This window comes from Rhineura floridana, chromosome 10, assembly GCF_030035675.1.
Source record: "Rhineura floridana isolate rRhiFlo1 chromosome 10, rRhiFlo1.hap2, whole genome shotgun sequence".
Taxonomy (NCBI): Eukaryota; Metazoa; Chordata; class Lepidosauria; order Squamata; family Rhineuridae; genus Rhineura; species Rhineura floridana.
Window position 1 is genome coordinate 79,874,311 of NC_084489.1, and position 12,801 is coordinate 79,887,111.

The 12,801-nt window shown below is 43.0% G+C and overlaps 1 protein-coding gene across 1 annotated transcript in view; it reads right to left on the bottom strand.

The window, feature by feature from the left end:
• The window catches only part of NUB1 (negative regulator of ubiquitin like proteins 1), a 30,765-nt gene extending 18,215 nt beyond the window's left edge, over positions 1–12,550 (bottom strand). Inside the window, exons 1-6 of the mRNA XM_061587642.1 lie at positions 12,253–12,550; positions 6,375–6,492; positions 6,114–6,281; positions 3,704–3,762; positions 2,597–2,667; positions 2,235–2,429 (exon numbers count right to left, since the gene is read on the bottom strand). Of these exons, the coding sequence (XP_061443626.1) occupies positions 2,235–2,429; positions 2,597–2,667; positions 3,704–3,762; positions 6,114–6,281; positions 6,375–6,492; positions 12,253–12,299 (658 nt within the window). The 5' untranslated portion in view covers positions 12,300–12,550. The remainder of the gene's footprint in view (positions 1–2,234; positions 2,430–2,596; positions 2,668–3,703; positions 3,763–6,113; positions 6,282–6,374; positions 6,493–12,252) is intronic.
• Between the last annotated feature and the right edge of the window lie 251 nt (positions 12,551–12,801).

The following is a 12,801-nucleotide window of genomic DNA, read 5'->3' on the forward strand; positions in this document are numbered from 1 at the left end:
CCAACACTTTGAATCTGGCCCGGAAACATATCGGAAGCCAGTGCAGTTGGGCCAGAATAGGTGTTATGTGGTCGAATTTCTTCGTCCCAGTAAGAACTCTGGCCGCAGCATTCTGCACTAGCTGAAGTTTCCGAATCGTTTTCAAAGGTAACCCTACGTAGAGAGCATTACAGTAATCCAATCTAGAGGTTACCAGAGCATGAATAACTGAGGCTAGGTTCTCCCTGTCCAGATAGGGTCGTAGTTGGGCTACCAGCCGAAGCTGGTAAAACGCATTTCGTGCCACCGAGGCTACCTGAGCCTCAAGTGACAGAAGCGGATCTAATAAGATCCCCAAACTACGGACCTGTTCCTTTAGGAGGAGTGTAACCCCATCTAGGGCAGGTCTGACATCAACCATCTGAGCAGAGGGCCCTCCAACTAACAGCATCTCAGTCTTGTCAGGATTGAGTTTTAGTTTGTTCGCTCTCATCCAGTCCATTATCGCGGCCAGGAAGCGGTTCAGTACAGCAACCGCCTCACCTGAAGAAGATGAAAAGGAGAAATAGAGCTGCGTATCATCAGCATATTGCTGGAAACGCACTCCATAACTCCTGATGACCTCACCTAGCGGCTTCATATAGATATTAAAAAGCATGGGGGACAGAACTGAGCCCTGCGGGACCCCATACTGGAGCACCCAGGGACTCGAGTAATGTTCCCCAAGCATCACCTTCTGGAGACGATTCCCAAGATAGGAGCACAGCCACCGCCAAGCAGTGCCTCCAACTCCTAAATCCGCGAGTCGCCCCAGAAGGATACCATGGTCAATGGTATCAAAAGCCGCCGAGAGATCAAGGAGAACCAACAGAGTTACACTCCCTCTGTCTTTCTCCCGACAGAGGTCATCATACAGGGCGACCAAGGCTGTTTCTGTACCAAACCCCGGCCGAAAGCCCGATTGAAATGGATCCAGATAATCAGTTTCATCCAAGAGAGCCTGGAGTTGGCGAGCGACCATGCGCTCTAGAACCTTGCCCAGAAATGGAACATTTGCTACCGGCCTATAGTTGTTAACGTTATCAGGGTCCAAGGAGGGCTTTTTTTAGGAGCGGTCTCACTATCGCCTGTTTCAGGCAAGGTGGGACCACTCCCTCTCGTAACGAGGCATTAATCACCTCCTTGGCCCAGCCGGCCGTTCCATTTCTGCTAGCTTTTATTAGCCACGAGGGGCAAGGGTCCAGAGCGGAAGTGGTCGCCCGTATCTGTCCAAGCACTTTGTCCACATCCTCGAGCTGTACCAACTGAAACTCATCCAATAAAACAGGACAAGACTGTGTTCTGGACACCTCATTAGATTCAACTGTTACAATATTGGAGTCAAGGTCCCGACGGATGTTTATGATCTAGTTTCCCCAAACCAAGCTCACCTGGCCCACAGCTGACATCATATATGACATCAGGTGTAGGGCAGGTAGAGATGTGGCTGCTTTCTCTTCAGAAAGCAAGATTAAACCCCCAGCCCATCAGAGGGAGATCAATTCTGACTGGTTCAGGTACACGCACAAGTTCCCTCAGAGAGCTCTCTCATGTACTCAAACCCTGCAGAAAGTAGGAATGAACCTCCCACACATCAGCTGATTTCTTTAGTTGCTGCTTGTGTTTATTGTTTGTTGTCTGATTTTATTGTTGATATTTTGTATTTTAACCTTTTTGTACACCGCCCAGAGAGCCACTCGCTATGGGCGGTCTATAAATGAAACAAATAAAACAAATAAATAAATAAATAAATCCTGCTTGGTGAGTATCTCCGCCCCCCCGCCAACAGCCAACTTGACAGGTGGGTAACGCTACCCACCTGCCAATCACCTAATGTCGCTATGACATCAGATGACTGACAAGTGGCCAGTCCTGCCCACCTCACAAAGCTGGTCTGTGGGGTGGAGGGAGATAAAGATTTGGCCCACTGAGCCAAAAAGGTTCCCCACTCCTGGTGTAAGTGAACAAAATATACACAAATTGCTTTCTGAAGGAGGGACAAGACTGATGGGTGTTGCTGGTATGTCTTTCTGTTGTGGAAGTAGCAAACCTGGGCTCACATTGTGGGTGAGAAGCTGTCATACCCTTTAAGGACTATATCAATCATCACCCTATATGCAGGACAGGACAATGACCTTTCCAATTAATTTCTTCTTCTTTAAATGGAATTTTCATCCGTTTTGTTAATAGTGAGATTTATACAAAGAGCTCCTTACCTCTTTCTGCAAGTATTTCTAAGCCTTTTTTTGTTCTTTGCATCCTTTTATTCATTTCTTTTTTCTTCACAGCCTCTTCCTCCTGTTGCATTTCCTCTTCCCGGACTTTTTTTCTGGTATCTTCTTCGGTCAGTTTCAGCTCAAGCACCATAACCTTGACATTGTGTGTTACACCTTGATCTTCAAGAGTCTTTCCTGTAAAATGGTGACAGAGTTAATGTGCCTAGGTCAGTTGGAGGAAAGTGGGATTCAAAGTTTTAAAAATCTGTATTTTAAAGAAACAAAAAGGTATAGCCTTAATTAGAAGCTTAACTGTAGCTGTACAACTCTTCAGCTAATATTCGAAAACACAACAGACATACCTAGGTCAAGCTGCTTCTTATTTATAATTATTTTGATGCAGTTTTCTTCAAATCCATATGTCTGTGCTATTCTATGAAACAAAGCAAAATATATTAAACACTACTCAGTTTTAAAGGGTATTCAGTATATTTTTGGATTTATAACTTATTTTCTAAATAATGTTTACACATAAAGATTTTCTTTTCACACATCTTTACTTACAAGGACTAAGACATAGGAAGAGCTCACTATTTTACAAGCTTGGTACAGAGAATATAAGGACAAATAGAAGCTTTGTTTGAACAGTAGTTGTCAAAACATGAACTACAGACCAAAAATGGTACAGAAGCAAGTGGTTAGTCAGTTCCTTCCTTGTTTCCCTAATTATTATTGTTATTATTGTTTATTATTACGAGGTCCCAGGGCGGGTGATAACAATTTAAAAACATAATTAATCACATAAAGCCTACAAGCCTATGCATGCATACTTTGGAGTAAACTACAATGAATTCACTGAGACTTACTTCTGATATACTTTTGATATATTAATATTTGCAAACTATATGACATGCCATTCTTGTGTTCAGTTTAAGAGGCATTACTATGCTAAATTTCAAATATGAATATGCCAAATCCAGATTATATTATTTATTTATTATTTATTTATTAATTGTGCTTTTATACCGCCCTTTAGCAATAAGCTCTCAGGGCGGTGTACAACAATAAAAACAGGTTAAAATACAAGTGAGTATAAATAAAATGCACTATAAAACATATGTGAAAACAAGATTGCAACAAAAAAAATTAAAATTAACATTTGAATTATATGCTATAATAAGAACTATATAAAAGAATTTTGTTGTTGTTATGTGCTTTCAAGTCGATTATGACTTATGGCGACCCTATGAATAGCAACCTCCAAAAGCATCTGTCGTGAACAGCCCTGTTCAGATCTTGTAAGTTGAGGTCTGTGGCTTCCTTTATGGAATCAGTCCATCTCTTGTTTGGCCTTCCTCTTTTTCTACTCCCTTCTGTTTTTCCCACCGTTATTGTCTTTTCTAGTGAATAGAAGAATTTAGCAAAGGAAAATGATGGAAACTTCAAGAAGTCAAATGGTAAGAACTCACTGAGATCTGAGGTCCTTGCCTGTGATGACCAATCTCGTCTCCAGCGCATTTTTTCTTGTCTATCAAGTACAGAGACATAAATACCAAGTTATGGCACACTGTGTTTCATCTCAGGATACCCATTCTACCCATCCAAATTTTGTTCTTGATTTGATGGTTTTGAATTATCAAGTACTGTATGCAGACTGATGCAGATAGATTAGGACACCACCATTCTTCCATTTTGATTTCTGGACTTTGTAGAGACCACTGCAGATACACAGCTTTAACTTCTTTCCATTCACTCTCATCTCTCCCCCCCCACCCATCTTACCAATTTACAAAAATACTTGTGTGCACTGATAAACAAGAGCAAAATGGAATCTAGATGTGCTTGTATGTGCTGTGTTCATCAACATACATGATCACTCATGCTTATTGGCAAGGTAGGGGGAAAAAGATTAGAACAAAAGGAAATAAAAGCTGCACTGTACTGTACATTTCAGTTATGACATTAATTCTAGAAAATCATGTTAAATCAGAAGGAAGGTAGAGTGAAATGTGGGGTGAAAAAAATCCATAGAATAATAGAGAAATCTGCTCATCCCAAGATTTGTCTTGGTATTGGAGCCACTCAAGAGCAAGATATGCGAACTCCAGTAACAAGCAGCAGCAGCATGAGTTCAAGTCAATTCAAGTTGCCACCCTGGGCTCCTACTGGGAGGAAGGGCAGGATATAAGTTTAATAAATAAATAAATAAATTTAGCTGCACTGATCTGAGGAATACCTAGGAGCCCAATGCCATGTCCCACTGTGCAGTGGAAATGATTCATAGGATCAAACGGAAGAGCCCAGGTGCCAGAGAAGAGGGAGGAAGGGAGAGTGTTAGCTCTGATGCCTTGCACCCCACGCCAAAGGCTGTTGGATTAGCTTTAACTTTCCAGCAGCGGCAGCATATTACAGCTTATTATAGTATTTTAGGGCTGCTTAAAGCTGGACAGCTCTGTCCCAATTTTCCAGCGTAGGACAGTGCTTTAACAATTGCTACACATGTAGTTTTGTTCCACAAGCTACAACAGCAGCTGAGGATTGGGCTACCAGCTTGCAATCCTAACAATGCTTACCTATTTTAGGGATAGTTTTTACTTCAAAGCTTTTAACAAAGGCATGGCATCAGAGATGCCCCTCCGTTTGTGGACCCATGTCAGCTGCATGACAAACTCCTGAATGAAGTCTAGGATCAATTCATTTGTAATGTAAGCATTTATATAGGAAGAAACTGAATAACAAGCTATGAGCAAAATGCCATTGTTAGTATCTGGACGTTAGCAGAACTGGTAATATAATTACAATTGGATAGGATGTGAGGATGAAAGATACCGTCCTGCTCCAAGCTGAAAGATGGAAGGGATAGTCTTCTCCTACACTTGAAATGGGAGCACTCCTTCCCTTCTATCAATATGGCTTATATTAAGTACACGTAGAGAATTTTTCTACACAGAATTCTCAGAGCTAGTTCCAATATCCAAAATCTGGAGAAGTTAACAAGTGATGTTCACTTTTTTAACCTCAACTTTAGCTCAGCGGCAAAACGCGTACTTTGCTTGCAAAATGTTAGGTTCAGTCCTCGACTTCTCCAGGGATGGATGAGAAAGATTCCTGTATGAAACCCTGGAGAATCACTACCATTCACATAGACGGTACTGAACTAGAAGGACCAACAATCTGACTTCGTGTAAGGTAGCTTCCTATGACAGTGACTTCTGTCATTGCATCAGCATGTATTTCAGCTGCTGCAATAACAGGAATCACTTATGGAGAGTTATGGATATTATTTGTGGACATGCTGAGCTACACATACTGGCTGTGTTCAGGTGTACTGCTTTATGAGCATGAGCCTCCTCTCCGCTGGTGTGGCCACAAGGAAGAGACAGGAAGCTTCTGCTTTCAGTTTAGATTAATCAAAGTTTAACGTGCTATAAATTACTCTGAATGGGAACATGCACAAAAAAATGATCTCAAAGACCCCATAACACTTAAGACAACTGAATTTTTTCCACATTAAACTGAGTAATTGCCAAACACTTCTTGTTGTTTTTATTCTAAACAATGACTTAATTTGGGGCTATCTGACTCCACTGTCAAATTTGTAAATTGCTTCTACAGGTATTGGAGGATTGGAAGATCATGCAATATTTGATCGTTTCCAATTGTGAAGACACCTCCAATGAACCTTTGAGGTCAAACAAAGAAAGTGCCCCCTCATGGCCCTTTGCTCCACCTCCCTTTACAAAAAGGAAACAAAAGAGCTTTTAAAGTGAGCTTATTTGCCTGTTCTGTACACATGAAATATTTCATTCATTACACATCCATAGGAATTACTGAACATTTTATATATGCCTCTGTAGATAACATTAAACAATTGCTTACTTTACCCATCCATGTAGGCAAGGCTACTTCAAGCGTCGCAACTCCTGTCGTGTTATAAGCTTCATTTCCCATTCCTCGTTCGACAGCTTTGGAGCGTATTTCTTCCAGAAGGGCCTCTATTTCATTGTCATTATAATTTAGCCTTGCTGAGTATTGCAGTGCGAGATCCTAGGACAATAAAAATGTATTTGTTAAGAAATGAAAGCACTAAATAGGCATGAAATAACAGCAGCAGCAAAATGGCAGCCACAGAGTACTTGCCTTTAGCTCCTCACCAGCCTCTTTGTTGCTCTTCGTATACGGAGGTTTCCATAGCTGAATTTTGTCTTCTCGCAAATAGTTTTTCAGTTTTGCTGCAAGGTATTTGTTCTGTGCCATCCTTGCATAGAAAACAAAATGAAAATGTCCATTCCTATGTATGCTAGCCGCTGTAATGGGTATTGTAATCTTGTGCTTGACTCAATCAAAATGCACGTTTTACTTTCTCTGACCCCAAAAGAAACATGCTTATTCACATGGTGCCTTTTCATGCTGAAACCGATAAATAAGGCAAGTGCTGTTGCTTGGTGGAAAACCACATGCTTTGCATGGTTCAATCCATGTTCAATCTCCAGGGAGCTCTGAGAAAGATTCTTGTCGGAAACCTTTGAGAGCTGCTACTAGTCACAGTAAACAATACTAAGGCAGATAGACCAATGATCTGACTTGGTATAACACAGCTTCCTACATTTATGCATTTATTACAATTATTTATATCTCGCCTTTCAGATATAAATCCTCCCAAGGTAGCTTACAAACAAGGTTCAATTAAATGTTTTAAAAACACAACAAGGAATATTAACATATTAAAAACACAGGGCAATTGATGGTAGAGGGGGGAAGAGAAGAGGAACTCATATTCCTATTAGTTTAGGGGTAGCAAGTTAGGGAAGGGCTGTACCTCACTGGCAGAACATCTGCTCTGCGTGCAGAAGGTCTCAGGTTCAGTCCCTGACACCACCAGAGGGCTGGGGGAGACTCATGCCTGGAACCCCAGAGAGCCGGTGCCGGTTAGCACAGAGAACACTGAGCAAGGTGGACCCAGGCTCTGATTCAGTACAAGGCCGCTTCCTCTGTTCCTAAAAAGCTGTTTTTAATTCATGTGATACCGATACATGCAAGTAAAAGAGACCACTGTTGGCTTTTGATAGCCTGATAACGTCTTTTTTTTGAAGCACCGTAGGTATGTATTTTAAAAAATGGAATCGATTCTTTATATGACGAAAAAGTCCTTTGGGGTAGGGGACATGACCTCAAAAATTCCCAGCCAATCAGCACCGTGTACGGTTGCTCCTGCTGCAAATGGAGAAATAGGTTTCCCCTAAACTTGGTCTGAGAGCAAGTCTGTATGTCTATGGAAATCTGTACATCATTCACAGTAGCCTTCCCTCTGAAATTAGATCTGCTGGGGACTCTAGACATACCAAGCCCCATAGTTTTTTTTAAAAGGAGATAGCTGTGAGATTTTGGAGCTGGCTGCCAAGATGATAGCTTTGGAAGCTGCAAGCAGAATCATTTTATTTATTCAATTTATAGCCTGCCCTTCCTCCCAAAGGAGCCCATGGTGGCATTGCCTGGTCCCCGCTGCTCAATAGAAGGAAGGCATGACAACCTACAGTGCCCTAAGCGCTGTCAAGGAAGAACAGAATAAGAATGTTTATGTAATATATACAGATTCATCACACAATTCTAGTTACAAGGGATTGATTCTAGAACCTCTCATAGCTTCAGGGATGTGAGGGGTGCAAAATAGTACAATCCTGTTCAACCACCGTTGGACTTGTACTTAGAGAATATGAAATTATGATCCCTATATTTCTGGTATCCATATAGAATCCATTCCAGGCTGCCAGCAATGCATGTTTATATAAAAAAATAAAAAATGAAATGGACATTGTAAAGAGCACTGTACAAGCAAGCGAAAAATAAAAGCATTTTGCTGATGCCGAGTAAGAAGCAGCCAATAAATTTGGAACAGATGTTTGCTAATGATTTATCATGATGTTTTTATTTGCTCCGTATAGCTGTTCTCGTCTTGTAAACCAATTTTTGTAAGAAGCTATTGACAGGTTAAAATCATATGCTGGCAATCACTGCGGGAACTGGTGTATGTGCTTATAACTTGGATTCAGGGAGATGGGTGCCGAGTCAACCGAGGCAGGCTCAAACATAGCTTCACATCTTTATCCAGGATAAGAATGTGTTACATTACCTCACAAATTGTGTCAAACTAAAATCTTAGCAGGATTTTATGTAGCTGATGGTGTAAAGCCTAGATAATTTTTAGCTAAACTGGGACTGGCATTAGAATCGCCAACTGACCAGAAAAGCCCGCTTGGCCTGCTCTGTCAGCTCTACACTGCGTCAGCAGTGCCGGTGGGGGGCTGGAAATTCCTGGGTGGTTGGCAGGGAAGCAAAGTCCTTAGCCGGCAGTCTGGTCATAAATCTGCCAGGTCTAGGAGGAGGGGAGCTGATAAGAGCCAGGCTTGTCCGAAGTGTACTTGCCGAGTCAGGAGTCCGGAAGTGAGGTCAGTAGAGGTCTGGGATCAAGTGCCAAGGGGTCAGTCCGAAAGAGGGTGCCAGGAAACTAGGAACACACAAGCCACGCCTGACGTTGCAGTCAGCAACAAGCTGCAGCCAAGGTGTGCCTTATAAAGAGCAGGGTTGACAGCAGGTGTGAGCCCTCAGCGTTTGGGCCTTAAGGAGACAGGCCTGCCTCTCTTCTGCCTGACCTTCTGCTGTCTACGTTCTGCAGGTGAGGGGGGAGTATCCTGTGCACTGTCTGTGTCTGGCTGCAGGGCCTCTGCTGTATCTGGGGTGCTCTGCAGCTGAGGGGGAGAAGGAGCTGGATTCTCAGGAGGCTCCTCCGTGTCTCCTTCTGAGTCTGCTGCTCCTGGGTCTGCTGCTGTTACTCCCGAGTCGTCCTCATCTGAGGAGTCCTCTGACAGGGCCATGACATGCTTTTTAATAGCAGGTTGATTTGCACACATCAGCAGGTGAAGCTTTCGACAGCAGAAAGGAAAACACGACCACCTGCAAATGTCTGCACATCAAGCTGCATAGGAAACCAGATGAAAAGCTGGCATGAACAAGGGCAAAACAGAAGTTTCAAAGGCTGCCATCTTTAAACCACTTTTTTCTCGCAAAATTCACAACTCCATAGAGGAAATGAATTTGGAGGTTTTCAGCTGTCACTGCTTATCTTTGCCACCTCCACCATGCCTTCCACATTTTAGTATTGCCAACAATCCCAGTATAGCCAGAGCTGCTGCCAGATTTTATAGACCTAGCCAATAAAATCCCTCCAACATGTTGATATTTTTGAAGTTTCAATGCAAGTAGGAAGCCAGAGAAAAGCAACTCCTGGTTCCTTCATAGACTTTATCTTTCAGTCACCATATGGATAAGCAGAAGGTCAGTGGCTTAACTTTTGATTCCTTCCATGGATTCAGCCAAATATGCAGTCTTTGTATCTGGCATTGCCACTTCTGTTTGACCAGATAAGGAAAAGAGAAAGGAAAGCCAGGTAGTGTGAGAGAAGGAGAGAGACAGAAGAAATCTTAAAGAGCAGAAGAAATGAAAGGAGAAAAACTGAGAACACTGTGTGAAAAAAATCTATATACAGAGCCTCTTCAAGAGTCAAGAGACTCATTTATGACTGCTAAAAGATCTGGCAAAGATCTTAGAATGCTGCCATCTGTTACTTGGGATGAGGCAGTAAAACTGATGCATTAGTTTTGCTTTCATTTATAGTATTTGGTTCATATGCATTTAGCACACCACTATAGACATTTCAAGGGAAAGGGAGTCTATGAGGAAATATTTCTGTTAATGTTTTATTGTGTGAAGCTTTTACTTCCCAGTCAGAAACCCTAAATTTATGAGCAAGTGTCAGAGATAGTGCCTCCATAAGAAACTAGCAAGGGAGGAACACTGAATTATATCTTTAAAATTTTGCCGGGGATACCTTGTTTAACACACAGCTACTGATCTAACCGATGTACATCCTACGGAGGCATGATTGCTTAACGCACGCATTCTCCCATAACCAGCTTCCCACATTTAGCAGTAGGTGTCAGCTCCCTTTTGTGTTTTTTAAACAGCAGAGATCAACAGGTGAAGACTCCCCCAATTACTGCATCTTCATGTTGAGGAAGGTAAATTAGTATGCTTTAATTTGGATCCCTGCGTTGAGCAGCGGTTGGACTCGATGGTCTTATAGGCCCCTTCCAACTCTATGATTCTGTGATCTATGATTCTATGACTCATTTATCATGTGGCTGTTTAAAGTCCACCAGAAACAAACAGGCACGGGATATGATCTCTCAGTCATCTAAGACTACAGGCTAAGGACTGGCTGACAGCGCAGGATTTTGATCCACATGTGATAGAAGGTTGCTATGTTGCTCCTCCCACTTGGCCTTTTAGCAGGGCCTTGGTATTGAAGGTGATGCTTTTCCTAACATGGAGCTAAGTCGCAGGGAAAGCTTCAACTACATAATTTCTATGACTCACATTCCTGTTAAAAGGGTCAGACGAAGGAAAACCAAAGAGAGAGAAGGCAAGCTGGCAATTTGCCCAGAGCCTACTTTATCATCTTTTAGGCATGGGGTGAAAACAGTTTCATTTTCTCAAGCTTTTACATATTGCTGTTTATTTCTTTGATTTTGTTTTAATAAATCCAGCTGAGATCCCTTTTTCAGTACTAAATTGCTTTATCCTATTTGCTTTGCTTAAAGTCTACCTTGGAAGCTGAAAGGCCAAGAAATAAACTTCTTTAAATGAATTAATTAAGGTTTGGCCCACAGTGGTGGATTTGGGTTGGGGATACCGTAGGCAAAGTGTGGGAAACCTTTGGTTCTCTAGAAATGCTGCTGATGTACAGCTCCAATCATCCCTGGCCACTGGCCTCGCTTGCTGGGGCTGATGGGAATTGTAATTCGGCAACATCTGGGGGGGGCAGAGGTTTCCCACACCTGCTGTAGACATTTCCAAACCGTCACTATTTTGTAGGCGAGATTCAATTGCATACGGGAAAATTCAGTTTGTAGATTTGGCACTCTTGTGAAACAAACCTGCTTCAAAAACATAAAAATTAATCTGAGGGGTTTTTTTTGTGGCATGGAAATGCACTGAAAAGTGTAGCATAACAAATACTTGACACAATATTGTATTATCTCCCCACAATAAACTGGTCATCTGGAAAAGACCTGTAACAACTTTGCTGGTTTACTGATACATTTGCATACGGGAGTGTTTTAACAATACACCACCTTGAATGTCTTGGCAGAAAGCCAATATATAAATGCAGTCAGCAATTAGTTGAATAGTATGGGAGTTAGTGCTTTCCCAGGGTCACAGAACAGAGGGATCAAACCAGACCCCATAAAGTCTCTGGAGCAGCTCTAAAAGGTAAAGGTGTCCCCGCACTTAATAGTGTGAGTTGTTTCAGACTCTTAGGGTGACGTCTTGCGACATTTACAAGGCAGACCGTATATATGGGGTGGTTTTTGCCAGTTCCTTCCCCGGTCTTTCTTTACCCCCCAGCGTATGCCGGGTACTCATTTTACCGACCACGGATGGATGGAAGGCTGAGTGGACCTCGACCCCTTTTACCGGAGATTCGACTTCCTCCTTCCGTTGGAATCAAACTCCAGCCGTGAGCAGAGCTTCGGCTGCGTTACCGCTGCTAACCACTCTGCGCCACAGAGCAACTCTACATGGGCAGATTCCTGCCCGTATGTTAGGCACAGGGAACCTTTGGCCCTTCAAATGTTGCTACAACTCCCATCAGCCCCAGCAAGCACGGCCAACAGCCAAGGATGATGGGAGATGTAGTTCAGCATCATCCGGAGGCTCAAAATTTCCTACACCTGTCCTATTGTTGTACACCGCCCTGAGAGCTTATTGCTAAAGGGCGGTATAAAAGCACAATTAATAAATAAATAAATTACTGAAAGGTGGCTGTTAATACAGCCCTGCCGCTGTAGAAACTGAGGGGTAGGTGGCTGGAGGAAGATGAAGACTTGAGAAGGGAAGGGAAAGGCCTCGCTTCGCCTCCCCTCCCACCAGCTATGGGCCCCCGCTGACGGTCACTCACCTACACACTCCTCTCTCTCTCTCTCTCTCCCCCACCCCGCTCAGCATCCAATCGCGAGGAAGCAGAGCGTGTTGGAGCGACGCGCGCTGGAGACGTTTGTTCACGCCCCCTCCCCGTTCTAAAAAAAATAGAACTGAAGGCTCAGCTGCCGGGTCTGCGATGGAAGTCCGTCAGAAATGAACGACAGATACGCGAATATTCCTCCTCCCTATCCTGGGGAACGGCAGTCACGTGACCACACAGGACACACCACCGCGGCCTGAGAAGCCGCCGCCATTTTAGTTCCTCTTTCGTTTTAGGCTTCAAAGCCTCGCCCTCTTACATACACACACACACACACACACACACACGGGATAGAGGGAGGAGAAAATCGCGCCTCTCGCCCTCCCCCCGTTACTTAGCCGGAATAATAACAGTAATAAATAAATATAAATCCTCTTCATCTCTTTACACTACGCTTCAGTGCCAAATAATTTCAAATGCTCCTGTTTCAAAGGAGTGAGCGTGTTTGTCTCTTTAGCAGAAACTAAAGAGTGCGCTTTAGGCTGC